The 19,981-nt window shown below is 42.3% G+C and overlaps 2 protein-coding genes and 1 pseudogene across 2 annotated transcripts in view; all 3 read right to left on the reverse strand.

The window, feature by feature from the left end:
* The window catches only part of LOC116622220 (zinc finger protein 615-like), a 67,959-nt gene that overhangs the window by 39,711 nt on the left and 8,267 nt on the right, over positions 1 to 19,981 (reverse strand).
* Positions 2,195 to 5,768, reverse strand: LOC116622214 (annotated as a pseudogene).
* LOC116622218 (zinc finger protein 649-like) lies at positions 8,751 to 13,548 on the reverse strand. The gene is made up of 3 exons (XM_032388480.1): positions 12,237 to 13,548; positions 9,359 to 9,489; positions 8,751 to 9,085 (listed from the first exon to the last, which is right to left on the reverse strand). Exons 1-3 carry the CDS (start codon positions 12,305 to 12,307, stop codon positions 9,042 to 9,044), a joined length of 246 nt encoding a protein of 81 aa, XP_032244371.1. The 5' UTR covers positions 12,308 to 13,548; the 3' UTR covers positions 8,751 to 9,041.

Consider the following 19,981-nt stretch of genomic DNA (forward strand, 5'->3'; position numbering starts at 1 on the left):
TACGCAGGCTTGACAAGAAGGCAGGCGGCGCGCTGTGGCCGGGGAGGGTTGCGCCCGGGGCGGGTGCGCGTTGGCCCGGACGGACTTCGGGGTCCGGACGGCGGAGCCCGAGCTGCCCGGGAGCTGAGCAGGGGTGCTTCCTTCGGGAGACCACGGTTCGGAAAAGCGAGGTGGTGAGGGGTGTTCGGCGGTCGCAAAGAAAGCTGAAGCCGCGGACGTTGCGCCTGTTGCCAGCCTCTTCCCAACCATGCCGCTGACCCATCCTGGCCGGCCGCTTGTCACTGAAGACGTATTCATGAAAGGAGTCGTGTGTGTACTCTTTTTTTCTGGCTTCTTTCACACAGCATAATTGCCTTTGGGCTGTTTCCAGTGTTTTGGATATTGCAACTGGAAATCTTATGAACGTTCATGTGTAGAAAATGAAATGACCACGAAGGACTGATTTACCACAGTCCTGTGCTCTGCATCACCAAGCCGTCTTTGGCAGCCATTCGCAGGCCTACTAGCCATTTCTAGCCCTGCTCCAGCTCATATTCTCCCCACTCCCCCAACCCCAGTACTGAGCTTAAAGGTCGCGAGAACACAGGCCGGGGCACAGATGCCAGGTTAACCTGTCTGCCCCCACTATGTTCAACCCCGTAGGCCATCATCATTTTCAGAATGCACCTGATGAAGTCATGTAACCACAGGTCAAAGCACGAAGTCAGTTCTTCATAATTACTATGCTGGCCCAGCCTCCTACCGGATACTAAGTCTCTACTATCTCGTTTTCATAAGGCAGGCAAGGTGATCCTATACAAATCAAGTACGAAATACAAATCAATCATGAAAATTTTCCTGTTCTGAATTATCTAATGACTGCATTACAGAATCAAATCTCAAGTGTTGAGATAACCAAATTTAGGTGCTTAAAAATATATGTTGGATTGAATTTCCCTGATAATCCAGAGGTTTGTGGTGGAAAGACAGCTACTGTATAGCAAATATCCATGTCTTCTTCTCTAATCAGGATTCAAGGGTTTTTAGCAAATACCTTGATTGGATCAAGAGAAAGGCTCTGGGTAGATGAGAGAGGACAAGAGCCCCAGTCCTAAGAGGAAGGACTAGAAAAGGAAGATCACATGTGCAATTAAGCAGGTCACAGAGGAAATGGGAACTATGGAATTATGGCAACTTTCAGAGGTGATAGGGTTGTGAGCAATGTAAGGGTTCTTCTCCAATACACCCAAGAGGAATCTTACGTCCTTTCATATTCCAGCTTTCTTCCATCTTAGACCAAGGTTCTCATGCCTTTTATTTGACTTATCCGGGGCATCCCATTTCTCTTCTGCTCTCCCCCTTTTATAGGCGACATTTATTCTAATGCACATGTACACAAAGCATTTTTTGAACAATCCCATTCTTTTAGAACTGCCTTACAATTACTCATTCTTTGCAATAATAGAACTTTTTCTTTATAGTCCATTCATCTTCCAAGTCAATATATAATTATCTTTTCTATATCACAAAGGATACGTGACTCTATAAAGCAGCACCATGCAACATACTGTTCGGTGACAATGAAATGTTCTAATCCGTACTGTCCAACATGGTGGTCACTAGCCACAAAAAAATGTTGAACTTTTGAAATGTGAACCCTTGATACTGATGAAATATTTTTAATTTTAATTGATTTACATTTAAATAGCTACATGTAGCTAATGGCTACTGAAGTTAGTGCAAAACTATCAAGGAATGTATAATCAATGTGGGGTGATAAGACATGGGCATTTTTTTTAAAGTATTTGTATCCTGGATTATTTATACATCTTTTTTCTTTCCAAGTTTTTATTTAAATTCCAGTTAGTTAACATACAGTATTAGTTTCAGATGTCAAATTTAGTGATTCATCAGTTATATACAACACCCAGTGCTCATCATAACAAATGCATTCCTTAATACCTTTCATCTATTTATAAACCCACCTAGCCCCCCCACCTCCCTCCAGTAACCATCAGTTTGTTCTTTTTAGTTAAGAGTCAGTTTGCCTCTCTGCCCCCACTCCATATTCATGTTTTGTTTCCTAAATTCCACGAGTGAAATCATATGGTAGTTATCTTTCTCCAAGTTATTTTGCTTAGCATAATACTCTCTAGCTCCATCCACGTGTTGCAAATGGCAAGATTTCATTCTTTTTTATGGCTGAGGAATATGCCAGTGTGTGTGTATCACATCTTCTTTATCCATTCATCAGTCAATTATTTATACATTATTAATAGGAGTGTTTCCCTGTCTCCCATTATACCCTCCTTGGGGAAAGACATTTTTAGGATCTAACTCCACATCATTCTAAATCCAAACCCCATGATCCAGTTAGTCCATGTCCATTTCACCTAACGTAGAGTTTACATACCCCGAGTATGTTAGATGGAGTAATTCAGCTAACACTCATTCCAGGAGGGCAAAGACATTCTGTTTTGTTCACCCCTGTGTCCTTAGCTGATAGAATAATACCAGGTCCAAAGGAGGTATTTCACAAATACTCACTGAATGAACAGATTCAATGTAAGGCAGTTTCTCAGATGACTTTGCATAATAGAAAGTCCTGAAAATCTGTGAAAGGGGTACCACTTTTCAATTAATTCTCCACACTATCCTAGGGAAACTGAACAGATACATGTGCCCCAAACTCCACTAGTCAAATACTGCTTTTTCCTACCAAGCAACTCTATATTATAAAGATTTTCAGTCCTAGCAACATCCAGATACCAATTATCTTATTTGTCATCACAGTAGTGTTTTGCTTCACTTATGATCTCAGACATTCCAGATTAGTTGACAAAAGTGAGCAATCAAGGTAGATGGAAGCTGGGATTAATAACATCAGACTATGTCTCTGTATCAACACATAAATATACATAACAGGATGAAATTTGTCATGCTTTCCCAGTCTCTGCATTCGTATTTCTCTCAAAATATACTTAGCTATATAATGACCTGGAATTTTTTGTTCACTGTTTTTCTCCCTCAAATATATCTAAGTTTCCTTCCCATAGGTTTTTTAGACATAAAATGTGACCTAATTGACCAGTGAAGGCACCTTCACATTCACTGCAGTTATAAGGTATTTATTCCCCTGTGCAAATTTTCTGCTATCTCTTGAGGGTGCACATCTACATCTAGCAAGAGTTTGTTCCTGAAAGGACTGTGTTCCTATTTGCTAAGACTCCACTAATACTTAATGATGTCTGAGGGGTGACAGAAGGCATTTGCAGTGACCAAATTGATAGTATTTCACTTATATACGTAAGAAGCTGTAACTCTCTGTGGAAGGGTTTTCCACGTTTATGAATCTACATATTTCTCCTTTGTGTATGTTTCTTATGTTTAATAAGGCAAGACTTGTAGGAAAAAGCTTTCCCACACCCAGTGTATTCATAGGATCTCTTTCCTGTATGAGTTCTTTAATGGACAATGAGCTGTTGTTTCATGATGAAGGTTCTCCCACATTCACTACATTTATGAGGTTTCTCTCCTGTGTGCATTTTCTGATGTTTAATGAGACCTGATTTCTGAGGACAGGAGTTTTCAGTCACTACACAGAAAGGAAGTCTTGTTTGTATGAACTCCCTGATGTCACATGGGACTTATCTTCTGAATGAAGCCTTGTCCACATTCACTACATATATAAGGTTTCTTGCCAGTATGAGTTCACCAATGTACAATGAAACTAATCTGGGTGAAGCCCTTTCCACAATCATTACACATACTGTGTTTCTCTCAGGTATGAGTTTTCTGACGTAAAATAAGATGTCATTTAATGAGAAAGGCTTTGCCACATTTAGCGCATCAACGGGGGTTTTCTCCTCTTTCGTTTCTCTCATGTATAATGACGGACTTCCTATAACAGGCTTTGCCACATTCACCTACATAAGGTTTCTCTCGTGTATGAATTTTCTGGTGCTCAGTGAGTCTAGACTTTGTGGTATGTGCCTTCCCATATGTACTACAGCCATGGAGTTTCTCTCCCCAGTGAATTCTCTCATCTTCAGTGAGCTGAGACTTCCTGATGAGGGATTCACCACATTCACTGTATATGTACATTTCTCCATTTTGTGAGTTCTCCGATGCTTCACAAATGGGAGCCTTAGTGCTGATGGGTTTTCCAATTTCAGGCATTTTAGTTTGAATTTGCTCATATTTTGTAAGGAGAAAGGATTTCCCATCTCCATCATGCACACGGGGTTCTTTATTTCACAGTTTCTGTTTTAACTGACTGAATTTAAATTTGATGTCAGAGTTTTTCCATGACTTTGCCTTAAAGGAAAATGATGTTGGTCCAGATGAACAATATTTTCAAAGACATTATGTTCACACATTGTTCCATATTTGGTTGTCTTTAGAGATCTCTGGGTATGCAAGTATCACTGCAGATGATCATCAATTTCGACTTCTAGGAAAGAAGAGAACAATGAATGCCCAGGTGTGGACTGGCCAATCTTTAGTGTTGACTGCATGATTTCAGGATAAAAGAATCTTTAATAATGTTCCTTATTTCTTGAACACTAGTAAAAACACAATACACAAAAATCAAGTGGAAAAAGCAATAAACATACAAATGAGCTTAGATGATTCACAATGAATAAATACAGAGTCAGCTGCTTTCTAAATAGTGTCTTGCAAAAACATGCAGAAAGAGTAGAAAATAAGAAAGCCACTTTAGAAGAGAAAATAGAGGTGGAAGAAAAACATCATCCAAAATTACAAGGGCTGCATTCAGTCATTCCACAAATCCTGATAAAATGCCTGTTAAGTACTGGCCACAGTGCTGGCACTGGGGACACACAAACATATTATTCTCACTGAGCTTACACTCTAGTTAGGGAAAATAAGCAAAGAAGAAAAGGAGACAGCTGCAAATTATGAGAAGTGGTTTGAAGGAGCAAAGGAGATGAAGAGGGGTGGAGGAAATGAAGATACCCTATGGGGTAAGACAAGTCTCACCGGTGAGTTCAAAATAGGGAGTGGGGGAATAAAGAACATGAGGAATTAAGGTTTACTCCTCAATATTTCGCTTGAGTCAAGAGGTAAGTGGAAACTGCCTTCAAGGGGGTGAATGTTACTGAGGTTCAGAATGTGGGGGAAATAAGTGGACTTTTAGAAGCATGTAAACATTTAGATTTTTATTAGACCATAAGGTGCCAGTACCCAGTTGGATATATCAATGTTGAGAATTGGCTTGTGTGGACACAGCAGTGTGGAAAACTTCAGTACATAAATATTTAAGGATAAAAGATGAGCTGAAGTCATGTTCAGAGAATGCAAAGATTGAAAGAAAGTTGAGGCAGAGGACCAAGATGTTAGTCACTTAAATATTCAGATTTCTGGTTTGGAAGATCCCACCAAAGGAAACAAACTGATTATGCTGGTCAAGGATAGAAGCAGATGCTTGCTATGAACAAATGGCTCAGAGAGGCAATTCAGAAGGTTGGATCCTCAGTGTTTGATTTCGATGTATCTATGATACTCTTAGGTGGTCATCCTGTTTCTAAAATCTTTATTCTGCACAGTACCATCACACTGGTCACACGTTTAGAGAGCAACTCTTACCTCAACACTCCAACTTTTAGTCTAGCTGAGGTTTGCTCCTGAAGAAAGGGGTAAAGATGAGAGACAATGACCATCCAGGAATTTCCAACAGACTGGACGGACACACAGAGTTCTCCAGAGGCAGATGTGCTTCTAAAGATTTTATTTTATTTCTGCATTCAGTCAGAGGGCGAGCTAGAGAGAGCATGAATGGTGGGGAGGGGCAGAGAGAGAGGGAAAAGCAGACTCCCCCCCGAGAAGGCTTGATCCCAGGACCCTGAGATCATGACCTGAGCTGAAGGCAGACACTTAACAGACTCAGCCACCCAGACGCCCATATATGTGCTTCTAAACGTGATAAGAAAAACACATTCTGCATGTTGTACCTATACAGATGTCAAGCTGATCTTCTCCCATTTTGATATCCCTAATGCACTGACCCCTCATCTTGCATCGGACTGCATCTTCTTCCATAATCCTACATTTATGTCTCCATGCTGGTATCAGTTAAGCAGCCTAAAGGACCACTTGCCTCCTTTGGAACCAAGACTCAAGCCAGCTATACGTTCAGTTTTTCCTACAACCTCTGGCGGTTCCTTATTATTGCTATACAGTTGCTACAAGGTAGAAATTAAGACTACCCAGAGCTAGAGAAAAACAAAACAACAAAAAGGTAGCCATGCTACCTCAAATAATTCAATTACTAATACATAAAATATAAACAGTCAGCATGGCAATAAAAGTTAACATTGCCTTGATTACCCCATTTACCCATTTCCATTCCACTACTTCCCCCACAAATACCCTCTGACACTGGCCTTCACATGGCTGGCTTCAGACCAATCTGGCAGTCTTGGCCATGGCTTTGCAGATTTCCTACTATTTATGCCTCCATTCTTTACCCTTCATTATCTTTTTTTTTTTTTTAAGATTTTATTTATTTAGAGAGAGAGAGAAAGAACATACGCAAGCAAGGGAAGGGGCAGAGGGAGGAGAGAGAGAATCTCAAGCAGACTCTGTACTGAGCACGAAGCCCAGTACAGGACTCGATCTCATGACCCTGAGATCATGACCTGACCTGAAATCAAGAGGTGGATGCTTAACTGACTGAGCCACCTGAGCAGCCCACATGATCTTTATTTAAAATCTAGATATGCTCCCACATATCATGCCATCATTTCCCATGCTCTCTATATAACTGTAGATTCTGTTTCCTCTAGATTTCCACAATATCACATCTTTACTCATCATTTTGACATGTAACCTCAACCTTGAAATCTAACAGCAATACCTTGTGTTCAAAACCTCTATTGCATACAGATTTTCATGTATCCATGTCATATATTCAGCACAAAACTCTTTGCTACTAGATAGTATTTTTTGCTTCTGTTGAAATTCAGCATTTCAGCTATGAGTCACCAAGTAAACTGCCACAACAGCATCCTCTAGAGGACTTTAAATACTGACATCCCGAGACTTGTACCCAAAATCTAATCAACCAGATTGAGAGGGAGAGGCCTGGATACATGCATTATGCACACAGTCTCCAACAAAAGCCTTGGATTTAGGAAATGTTTGAAAAATAGATGGTATCCATCTATTTTTGTTTTCAAGGCTGCGTTTCAATGGTCTGGACGCAAAGTACAATGAGAATTCATTGAAGGAAAACACAAGGGAGTGGTCAAAGACCATGTCATGAAAAGAGAATTTAACGTGAAAAAAGTACACATACACGCAACTGTAAGAATGGGAAGACAACAGTAAGATCACATCCCTATCCCTCAGTTTGTATCTTACTTGATGAATCAGCAACTCCAGATAATGTTTACGGCTCTTACTTTATTTTTTTTTTAAGATTTTATTTATTTGAGAGAAAGAGACACAGTGCAAGCAAGAGAGAGCACAAGTAGCAGGGAGCGGCAGAGGGAGAAGCACGCAGACTCCCCAAGCCTGACACAGGGCTTGATCCCAGGATGCCGGGATCATGGCCCGAGCTGTAGGCAGATGCCCAACCGACTGAGCCACCCAGATGCCCCAGCTCTTACTTTCTTGAAAGACATTTTTGTTCTGCTTCTGGAGAACCAGACTCTTTTAGATCGTCCAACCTCACCACCTCTTTCTTAACTCCCACTATTCTTTCTTAGCCTACTTTAGTAGATACTTGTTTTTCTAAACTATTAGAGGACCCTAAACTTAAAAAAAAAAAAAAAGAGGAAGATGGAAGAAATTTTCTTATAGAGAAAGTGATTTTAATTCCTTAAGAAAAATTCTGAATTCACTCAGGAGTTTCTGTGAACTTAGGAGTCTTTATAGAGAATAACAGCTTAATTCATCAAAATGAAGGCAAGCTTTAAGGAAATCAGAACAGAGCAAGAAAAAGAAAATAGAACCTTTGGACAATTTCAGAGTGGGGAAAGAGAAGTGTCTTAATTCACTCAGGCTGCTATAACAAAAAACAATAGAAATTTATTTCTCATATTTCTGGAGGCTGGGAAGTCCCAGATCAGGGTACCAACAGATTGGTGTCTGGGAGGCCTCCTTTTTCATAGGCAGTGCTCCCAGCTACAACCTCATATGGCAAAAGAGGTAGGACCTTCATAACCTAATCACTTCTCAAAGGCCTCACCTCCTAACACCATCCCCTTGGGGATTAGGATTTCAACATCCTAATCTTGAGAGGACACAAACATTTAGTCTAGAACAAGCTAAGAAACCATGGAAACACAGAGATCAGAGGACAGTGTGGGCACAGCAACCAAAGTGAGGCTGAACGCTGGGAAGGGAAATCACTAGTTTGCAATGGAATGGGAAGATGAACTAGTTGGAAGACTGTTGAATTCAAACGTCTATGTTTGGAGTAATGCCTAGAAGGTGAGATTTCATAGCAAGGGAGGTGGGAGGTAGAAGAAGTGGTTAGAGACACTGTTACAATGAATAAAAAAAGGAGATTTGAGTTGGGGTGCCTGGGTGGCACAGTCAGTTAAGCGTCTGACTCTTGGTTTCAGCTCAGGTCATGATCTTGGGGTCATGAGATCGAGCCTGCATTGGGCTCCTCACTCAGCACAGAGTCTGCTTGAGATTCTCTCTCCCTCTGCCCCGCCCCACCACTCGCACATGCTCACTCTCTCTAAAATAAATAAATAAATCTTAAAAAAAAAAAAATCTGAGAAATGTAGGGAGAACCAAACAACAACAACAAAAAATCAAGATGTACATAAGATAAACAGGGATCAGCTCTTGGAAGAATAAAAGGGGCATATTTTCCTCAACTCCTACAAAGAAGCTCTATCTAGTAAGGGAAGAAGGATATGAGGGGCAGCTGTTTAGACATTCTCAGACACCATCACAGCCCTGGAGCCTTCCCTGACCGCTGAGAATGGGACTTCCTCAGCCGTCCACCTTGCTGTTCTCACCCACTCACCTGGATGGGTTCGACTGTGGACTTCCTCTTCTATCGCCCACAGTTCTTGCCTTCATTCCAGCTTGGAAAGCACTTCTGGTTTGCTAGCTTGATGCCCTGCTCATGGAAAAGACAGAACACTTCGAAATGGGCTGGGGTCTGTCAAGATGGGAGAATGCTATATCTGAGGGACTGAGACGGTTTTCAGATCTGCAACTCAGAGGCTTTTCTCTCAGGAAACAACTCATTATACACTCTTGTCTGAAGCCAGAGAAGGATCTGAGAATCTACCACTTGAGAGCACTGCAGATACTCTGAAGCGTTAAGTGGCTGACAGAGGAAAGACCACTGATGAGGACCCTCTAAGTGACACAAGGGAGCTGTCCTCACCCAATGACACCAGGTTCCTATAATTCTTCGACATCACGTCCCGGTACAGGTCCTTCTGGGCGGGGGCCAGGAGCTGCCACTCCTCCCAGGTGAAGTCCACAGCCACATCCTCCAGTGTCAGCAAGTCCTGCCTGTAACAACAGGATCCTCTTTAACAGGAATGCTTCCCTTTTTTTTTTTTTTTTAAGATTTTTTTTTTAAGTAATCTCTAGACCCAATGCAGGGCTTGAACTCACATCCTTGAGATCAAGAGTCGCATGCTCTACCAACTGAACCAGCCAGGTGCACCTCCCTTTTATTGATATGGATGTCATGTAAAGGAAGTTATTCTGCTTATTGTCACCATATATGCTGCATCAATACAAGCAGTTTTCTAAAAAACATTGTAGGGGCACCTGGGTGTCTCAGTTGATTGAATGTCCAACTTTTGATTTCAGCTCAGGTCATGATCTCAGGGTCCTAAGACTGGCCCCATGTTGGGCTCCGTGCTAGGTGTGGAGCCTACTTAAGATTCTCTCTCACTCTCCCTCTGCCCCTCCCTCCCAACCTCCCTCTTCCTCTCTAAAAAAAAATGTTGTAAGGAATAAAGTATTTTAAAATGCCTAAAGAACAGGGCGCCTGGGTGGCTCAGTTGTTAAGCATCTGCCTTCGGCTCAAGTCATGATCCCAGGGTCCTGGGATCGAGCCCCACATCGGGCGCCCTGCTCATTGGGAAGCCTGCTTCTCCCTCTCCCACTCCCCCTGCATGTGTTCCTGCTCTCACTCTGTCTGTCTCTGTCAAATAAATAAATAAAATCTTTTTTAAAAAATGCCTAAAGAACAGGAACTATAAAGAGACAAGCAGGCAGATTTGAGGAGAAGAGTATTTCTGAAAAAAGAAATACATATTTTAAAAGCATATTAGAAGCATTGAAGGGATAATTAGTGGACTAGAAATTACCCAAAATGCAGCACTGAGCTACCGAAACTAGGGAGAATATTCTGTAAGGCCATGATAATTTGCTAGCGGGACTGAGAACTCACTGAAAGCTGTTACACTCACAGTTACAGTTTATTATAGTTAAAGGATATAGATTAACCTCAGCCAAGAAAAGTGGCACAAAGGGCAGAGTACAGGAAAGTTCCAAACATGGAGCGTCCAGCTGTCCTCCCACAATGGAGTCATGGGCAGTGCCACTTCCTCAGCATGAACTTGTGACAGTAGGCAGGGGAAAGTGCCAACAGGGAAAGCTCACCTGAGCCTTGATGTCCACTCTCTACTGGGGCTCGATCACATCAGCTGGGCAGGACACACACACGGCTGACTTCAGTCTCCAGCTTCTCCACAGGCTCAGGCACCATTTGACACACAGCCACCACCCCCAGGTCACACTGTGGCTTTTCCTTTGCTGTTTTAATCTCTATCCTTTCTATAGTAAATGTAACCTTGAGTGTAACAAGTTTTCTGAGTTCTGAGTCTTCTTAGCAAATTATCAAACCTGAGGATGGTCTTGAGGACCCCCAACATAAAAGGGAACTCACTTGTTTGCTGAATATATATAATATATGCATAAATAACCATTTAAAATATATATATACATATTACCTTTACTTTTAAAAAAATTACCTACCTGATTCATGTAAGCATTTTAAAGACAAAAGTTTCAAATGATTATAGATAGATAGGTAGGTAGGTAGGTAGGTAGGTAGATAGATAGATAATGAATGATTATTAACCCAATCTCTAGCCCCTTTCCCTTCCCTGAAAGTTCCAAGCTTCTAGTCAAGGGTGGTGGTCTTTCTGGTAAAAAGCCCCGATCCAGGATACATCCAGGAGCCCACCAAGAGTCACCTTATTAGAAGAAAAGACACTTCTATCACCAGGAAGTTTCAAGGGATTTAACAGCTCTGTGTAAGACACTCCTATCACCCCCGTGGCTCAGGAAATTACAAGGGTTTTAGGAGCTCTGAGTCAGGAACTGGGAGCAGAGACCAAATATGTATTTCTTATTATGTCACACTAAGCCTTGGAATCAAATATCTTGCTCAGGGACAACCTTAACCTTAACCACTTTCTACAAATGTCCTCATTTCCTCCAAATTCACAGGGTCCCTTATCCCCCAGCCTGCATCTCAGATATCAAGGCAATTTGGTCCAAGCCCCAGAAACTTCCTGACTCTTTGTAACATTATCAGAGGAAAAGGTGCACAGCCCAAAGGCAGGGATACTCCTGGGCAGAAATCAGTGAATGCAACTTTGAGAGACATTCAAGGCACATCCCTCCAAAAATCAACTCTCCTTTTCACTTGAACCTCCATGGTCCTCCATGAGGAACAGCTGAAGAGCTTCCACTTCATTTTCCAGCCTAAAGCACACACAAAGGGTGCGTGGTCATCTACAAGCCAAGGCGAGACCTCAGAAGGAACCAACCCTGTGGACTTGATCTCACACTTTAGCCTCCCAAACTGTGAGCAAGAAATGTCTGTTGTTTCAACCACCGAGTCTGTGCTTTGTTATGACAGCCCAAGCAGACTAATACACCCACCCCCACTGAGCCAGACAAGGCAGAGTCTGGACCCCAACAGACCCCAAACCCTGACTTCAGTACCCTCACTCATCACCATGTGCAACAGCTGAGAATGTGGTACCCGGACCAAGGAGAAAGTGATGAGGCTTCAAATGTACAAAAGCATTTCCCTAAAATACACCAAGATGGAAATGGAACATTTCAGAATACTAGTAAGACAATGTGGTTATCATTTGGCCAACGGCACACTTAGTGTTAGTTAGAACTGATTTTTATGAAGGCGAGGGGGTGGAGCAGTAGAGGATGTAAGCTGAGACAACCTTCTTAAAGAGGATCATATGAAATCTATCGCACTAATATGTTTTATTTACCTGGGATACCAACCTCGGAAAGGTGAGTTCAGCACCTGGTCCTCAGGTTCAGGGTAGGCTGGGCAGCCCATTCAGGGACCCTGACTGCAGATTTAAGTAGGACGATGCCAACCACCATGATATGACATGCAGATTCACAAGACAAGGAGTGGAAAGAACTTGAAGACCGAGTCAAAGAAGAATCCATTTCTGATTCTTTGAAGAGCATCTGCCCCGCACCCATCCTGTTAGAGGCCATTAGTTTGCATGTGTTGTTCACCAGAGTATCCCATGTCTACAACAGTACCTGGCACAATGCAGATGCTCAAAAAGATGTTTGTAGTAGTGAATGGAGTAATTGACTCGAGTTTGGAATTCAATTATGAAACAGCCACTTCATGGCAAATATCCACTTTTTTCCCTTGTAAGTAGGACTCACTGTTTTTAAGCTCGATAGATCTTTACTGAAGCAAGGGAAAGAACCCTGAGTACAGAAGAGATGACACAGGCCCCACTGACACAGGACAATGAAGATGATGATGCTACATCATGTCTCCATTCATCACATCACAGTGGAGCTGGGATCCCTGAGACTCTGGCAACTCTAACAGGTGGCAGACTGTGGACCGGGGTCAGGGCTCTTCTCCACGACATCTGACGGAATCTCACCTCCACCCATCTAACACACTGTCCTCAATTTTTAAAGTGATGTCATTTTCTTCCATTAATTGGGCTTGTTCTGTGGATCCTATTCCTTCACTGATCTGCCCCTTCTATATTGCCAGAGGCCTCTATTCAGGATTCTTTTTTTTTTTTTTTTTTTATGTTTCTTGGGATAATACTGATCTTTGAAATTTCTTTCCTATAGCTCCTTTCCTTCAGTGACAAAAATATGTTTGGTTGATTAGTCTGTTAGGTCATTAATAGGTCATACACTCACTTTCAATCATCTTTCAAAGCAATGTAATTCATTTCTATTTTGCTATGTGCTGGGGAATATAAAGCTATAAACTATCCAGATAGACATTTATAATTCAAGTGGAGAGATAAAATACGAACCTTTTAAAAAAGTCTCCATATCCTATTTTACATGTGTAAAACTAAGTGAATCCTTTCCTGCTCCAAGTAATAATATGCCCCTTGAAAAACAAATTACCAGGATACTTTGTATCTTCTATGGTATGTCCTTTTCAACTAATGTAGGTGTATACATCCTTTGATTACACATGCTGGAGGGTCAAATTGCTACACACATATAATCCAGCTTTAAAAAAACACCAGCTTTAAAAAAACACCAGCTTAGGGGCACCTGGGTGGCTCAGTCGGTTAAGTGTCTGCCTTCAGCTCAGATCATGATCCCAGGGTCCTGGGCTCGAGCCCCACATCAGGCTCCCTGCTTCTCCCTCTCCCTCTGCCTTCTACTTCCCCTGCTTGTGCTCTCTTTCTCAAATAAATAAATCTTTAAAAAAAAATGCCAGCTCAAAGGCAGCAAGGACTTTTGTTCAGTTCATCACTGTCAGCATCTGCAGGTTCTAGAACAGCACTAGGTAAAGGAAACAGTTGGAAAGTTTTTCTGAGTGGTGTGTGTACCGGATGGGAACTATCTTCTAGGGAAAGAACCTGGCTGACAGGTTGTGAGTTCTGAGCAGTTGTTCCTTTGGGTGAGATTTACAAAGTTAAACACATCCAAACACATGATGGTACGTTATTGAATCAAATGTATTCACTTTCCTTTTGAAGGCTGAAGGAGGGACTTCAGTAGCCTAAAATAAACTGAATAAATTTAGAACCAAAGAAACACAAGAGCTAACCATATAATGATCATGGGCAGGAATGAGAGATTCACACACCCCCAAAAAAGGGAGGGGGTGCACTGTTCTAACTCTAACCATTGATGTGCAATATATACCACCTCCTTTGAATTAAAGAGTGACCATCATATCAATGAGGAGTTTGATTCGAGGTATATTGTTCTAAAATGTACACTATGTACATTATCTGAAGTAAAATGATTTCAAACTTGTGGCAGAAATCTCTAAAACACTCATTTTCACAGGGCTTATTTGCTTTATGTGTTTTCTGGTACTTTGCCGAAGATGTTCCACAGTTGGTGAGGTCAGTTTTGCTTCTGTATGATTTCCTCTGCCAACTGATGAGGCAGAATGCCCACTGACGACCGTGCCACATTCACTGCCTTCAGAGCTCTTCCAACTGTTCTTCTCTGGTGTGAGATCTCTGATGCCTACTGAAGTCTTATTTCTGGGGAAGGACTTTTCCAGGGTCATTATATTTCTACCAGCTATGAGCTCACTGATGATATGTGACCTATGAAACACCGGTAAGGTCTATCTTTCCACAAAGGATTTTCCGATCTTTATACTATTTGTCTTTATACTATTCCTGGTCATTATACTATTTGTCTCCGTATACACTTATCAGCCCAATAATGAGCAGGAAGGTTTTAGTCAAGGGTTTTCCACCTTGATCGTATCACACTTTATTCCTGTGTGCTTTCTGTGACATAAAATATGACGTAACTGATCAGTGAAGGCACTACCACATTCACTGCATTCAAAAGGCTTCTCTGTGCAAATTCTGTTATCTGCTGATGGTGCGCATCCGGCACCTGGCTGTCCCACGGTGGCTATGTTCCTGTCTGCTAGGAGGCCACGGAGGTGTGAGGAAGTCTGAGCTGCCACAGAAGGCATGTGCACGGACACCGTGTCAGCAGGGTCTTTCTCCTGCATGCTAGCATTGGAAAGGGGTGAGCTATAGCTCTCTGGGAAAGGATTCTCCAATGCGACTGCACGTGCACCTTTCTCTCTTGCATGCAACATTCCCTTATGGTAAACAAGGCATGACAGGTGAGAGAAAGCCTTCCCACAGTCAGCACATCCATAGGGCCTCTCTCCTGTATGAGTTCTCCGGTGTCGGTTAAGGCACGACTTATCTCTAAAAGCCTTCCCACAGTCACTGCAGGTATAGGGTTTCTCTCCCGTGTGAATTCTCTGGTGGTTAATGAGACCAGACTTGTGTGAACAGGATTTTCCACACTCAGTACACACAAAGGGAGTCTTTCCAGTGTGAAATCGCTGATGTGATATGAGGCATGTCTTCTGGCTAAAGCCTTTCCCACATTCGGTGCATACATAGGGTTTCTCTCCAGTGTGAGTTCGTTGATGTATAAGGAGGTTGCCCTTCTGAATGAAACCTTTCCCACATTCACTGCATATGTGAGGCTTCTCCCCAGTATGCGTTCGCTGATGTACAATGAGATTGCCCTTCTGAATGAAGCCTTTTCCACAATCACTGCATATATACGATTTCTCTCCTGTATGGGTCTTCTGATGGGCATTGAGCTGTGACTTCCAGCGGAACGTTTTATCACATTCAGTGCATTCATAAGGTTTTTCTCCCGTATGAGTTCTCTGGTGTTCAACGAGCCTGGACTTTCTGGAGAATGCTTTGTCACACAGACTGCATTCGTGAGGCTTCTCTCCTGTGTGAACTCTCTGATGGTTAATGAGCCGGGACTTCTTGATGAAGCCTTTTCCACACTCACTGCACACGTAGGGTTTCTCTCCTGTATGGGTTTTCTGATGCGTAAGTAGCCGTGATTTCTTGGGGAATGCTTTGTCACATTCAGAGCACTCATACCGCTTTTCTCCTACGTGAGTTTTCTCATGTTCAGTGAGTCTGGACTTCCTGGAAAAGGCTTTCCCACACACGCTGCACCCATGAGGCTTCTCTCCTGTGTGAACTCTCTGATGACCCATGAGCCGAGACTTCTTGAAGAAGCCTTTTCCACACTCACTGCACACATGGGGCTTCTCTATCTTTTCAGTTCTTTGATGCTTGATGAATTGGGAATTTGTATTCATAGAATTCCCACATTCAGGAAATTTAATTTCAATACAATACTGGTCATGCTTTGTATGGGATAAGGATTTCGTATCCCCATTAACCTCAATGAGGTTCTTTACTTCATAGCTTCTGTTCTGGTTGACTAAACTTAAATTTGATTTCAGTGTTTTCCCATTAAAGTCAAAGATATCATGATTTTGCCTTAAGGGAAAATTACTTTTACTCTGATGAATGACATTTCCGAATGCATTATGTTCATGGCATTGTTTCATTCTCTTTGGACATCTTTGATTTTGCAAGTGCCCCTGTAGATGACCATCATCTTTCTTGATCTCTAGGAAAAAAGAGAAGAATGAATCTTTCCATGAGCTTGGTATATAATAAAACTATTTCACAAATGGCTTTGTGTAGGCTGGCTCTTTATTGATAACACTATGACCTCATTTTAAAGAAAGTCCAAGTAAATATGTTTGTTATCACTTGGACAAAGGTTAAACACAGTAATATAAGCAAAGAAAATACAAATAAGAATAGTCGGTGCATGAACAAGGTTACATCACTCAAAATGAATAAACATAGACTTGGTTGCCTTTTTTTTAAGATTTATTTATTTTAGAGAGAGTGAGAGAGCACCAGCAGGAGGGGCAGAAGGAGAAGGAGAATTTCAAGCAAACTCCACACTGAGTGCCCAACATGGGGCTTGATCCTAGGACCCTGAGATCATGACCTGAGCCAAAGTCAGACAACCGACTGAGCCACCCAGGCGCCCCGGTTTACTGTTCATTTTGACAATTAACTTCACACAGTTCAGAACTATAGCACAAGATGCCTCATTCAAGAGGTGCCTGGATGGCTCAGTCAGTTGGGCATCCAACTCTTGATTTCAGCTCAGGTCATGATTTCGGGGTTGTAAGATCAAGCCCTGGATTGGGCTCCGTGATGAGTATGAAGCCTGCTTAAGATTCTCTCTTTCCCTCTGCTCCTCCCCCGGCTCACATGTGCTCTCTCTCAAAAAAAAAAAAAAAAAAAAAAAAGATGCCTCATTCAAAAGCTGAACCTCTATATATTACATGCCAATTCATCCTCTATTTGGTACTAAAATCTTACTCCTAGAATATATTGCTTTACTTCTCACTAAATTCAATTTCTTCCAGCACATATGAAGATTGTGGTTCACCAACTAGGCTCAAGAGGGCCTGCTTAGGGCATTATATATAGACTAGCCCAGGCCATCACCCAAATCTAACAAAAATACACTCTCAAAAGGGGTCTGGGTACCATATTAGGAAACCCTGCATTTCACAAATAGCCATCATTCTGATAGCTAGTTGTCCAAGGCTCTTCTTAATCTGTACGCATATCACAGGAGATCTACTCAATCCATATTTCTATCTCTAGTCCTAAACTCTCCCGGGACTCCTCAGGTATATCCAAACACAGCATGCTGCACCTGGATGTGCATGAGCACGGTCTAATGACGTACGATGCCCAAAACAGAGCCCCTGACTTCTCAACCCACACCTCCACACGTCATCTTCATCTCAGAAATGGCAACTCCCTCCTCCCAGACTCACACCAAAAAGACTTAACCATCATCCTGCTTTTGTATTTTCTCTCACACCCTCCATCTACTTCAGTAGGAATTCATTTCTGCCCTCTTTATAAACACATTGAGAAGCTGACCAACCCTCACCCTCTCTCCGCAGGTGTCTTAGACTATAGCAACAGGTTCCCAGCTGGATTTTAGGCTTCAACCCTACCTACCGTCTCCTTTCTATGAAGGGTCTGCTACCATCTCCTTTCTATGAAGAGTCAAAGCCATCGTTTTAAGTATAAATGATTTCACATTTGTCTTCTACTGAAAACTCCCTATTGTTTTCTTCTTGTTATTTAAAAATATCAAGCCCTTGAAATGTCCTTCCAAGGTCCTACACGAGCTGTATACTCCAAACTCCAGCCACTACCCCACTGCCCTTATCTCCACATGATCACCAGCCACGCCCTCTGGCTCCGTTCCCTGTATTCACACAGGCTTCCCTGACATTCCTCAAACACTTCCTGCTTTAGGCATTTGACTTTTTTTTTTTTAAGATTTTATTTATTTGAGAGAGAGCAAGAGAGAACAGAAGCAAGGGGGTGGGAGAGGGAGAAGGGAGCAGGGAGCCTGACGTGGGCCTTGATCCCAGGACCCCGGGATCACGACCTGAGCCAAAGGCAGAAGCTTAACCAACTAAGCAATCCAGGCGCCCCAGCCTTGGGCCTTTAACTCACCATTTTGTCTACTTGGAGCTCAATTCACTCAAGGCCTCATATCCCTCATACTGCTGCTCAAAGGCATCTTACCAAAGAGGTACTCCCATTCCCCGAAGACCTAAGATTAGAGGCCCCAGCTAGACTCCCAGGTGCTAAAGCAGCTCCAGGGCTTTGCCCACTATTCCACTGCAGTCCCACTGATCTTCCCGGCACTTTTCACCACAAGACATATTTGTTTATTCTGATTAATTTTGTTTCTCCTCATACAAACTCATCTCCAAAAAGAATTTTGTTGTTCCTGCTGTTGTTGTTCACAGCTGTTGGGGCCCATGTGTAACAGGCTATCAAAACAAAACAAAACAAAACAAAACAAATTTAAGGTAATCAAAAATATTTAAAACAATGAACCAAGGAAAGATCCTCATGTATGGAACACATTAAGGAGACTCCTTCAAATATAGTTGACCTTGACTTTAGGAAAAGGGAAACAAACTCTATATAAGCAAGAGCTGTATCATGGAGATTGTTGATCGAAGAGAAATTTCCTTCCTATTAGACTGGTAATATGGGGCACCTGGGTGGCTCAGTCAGTTAAGCATCTGCCTTTGGCTCAGGCCATGATCCAGGGGTCCTGCTATCGAGCCCCACATTGGGCTCCCTACTCAGCAGGGAGGCTGCTTCTCCCTCTCCCTCTGCCCCTCCCACCACTCATGTTCTCCCTCTCTCAAATAAATGAATAAAATCTTAAAAAAAAAAAAGACTGGTAATATGATTAGTTGGGACTTAATGTTACTGATTATCATAAGGAAAAGGAAAGATTTAAGGGAATGAATCCAGCAGTCTCATTTAAAATGGACTAAAATAATGATCAGAATGAACAATTATACAAGGAAATTAAAGCAAAGCAGGCATGGGGTTTAATGATGTGGTCTGGGCTGGGAACAAAAAATGACAAATTTTAAGAAATCAGCAGGAATAGCAAAGACTTTACATAAGGAAGCTGAGAAGGTCAGGAAGCGTCTAGAAAAAAACACACTTCACCGCCCCTGGTTCCCACAGAGAGCCGCTACAACTCTTACAATCTCCTAAGTGATAAGAGCACTCAGAGTTCTCTGAGCTGTTGTAGCAAGTAAGCAAATCCAGGGGGAGGAGGTCATGGGAACCTCCGACTTGTAGCCAAGACAGAGAGAAGTTGTGAGTAACCTGGGGACCTACTAATTGTGATTGATATCTAAAGTGGGGGGCAAAAAAAGAATACCCTTTTCCTCAATCAATAAGTGTGATTACTCTTTCCAGAAAAATAAAAAAATACGGGCGCCTGGGTGGCTCAGCTGGTTAAGTGTCTGCCTTCTACTCAGGTCATGATCCCAGGGTCCTGGGATCGAGCCCCAAGTCAGACTCCCTGATCAGCGGGGAGCCCGCTTCTCCCTCTCCCTCTGCCTGCCACTCCCCCTGCTTGTGCTCTCTCTGTCAAATATATAAATAAAATCTTTTAGGAAGGAAGGAAGGAAGAGAAAGAAAGGGGGAGGGAGGGAAGGAAGGAAGGAGGAAGGAAGAAGGAAGGAAGGAAGGAAGGAAGGAAGGAAGGAAGGAAGGAAGAAAAGAAAGAAAGAAAGAAAGAAAGAAAGAAAGAAAGAAAGAAAGAAAGA

Source organism: Phoca vitulina, unplaced genomic scaffold (assembly GCF_004348235.1).
Source record: "Phoca vitulina isolate PV1807 unplaced genomic scaffold, GSC_HSeal_1.0 scaffold52, whole genome shotgun sequence".
Lineage (NCBI taxonomy): Eukaryota > Metazoa > Chordata > Mammalia > Carnivora > Phocidae > Phoca > Phoca vitulina.

Coding starts and splice junctions, on each gene's coding strand:
- LOC116622218 (XM_032388480.1), bottom strand. CDS start 12,307: ATGGGCTGCCCAGCCTACCCTGAACCTGAGGACCAGGTGCTGAACTCA. Junction 9,490..12,236: donor TTCCGAGGTTGGTATCCCAG/GTAAATAAAACA, acceptor CTGTTGTTACAG/GCAGGACTTGCTGACACTGG. Junction 9,086..9,358: donor TAGGAACCTGGTGTCATTGG/GTGAGGACAGCT, acceptor TTCCATGAGCAG/GGCATCAAGCTAGCAAACCA.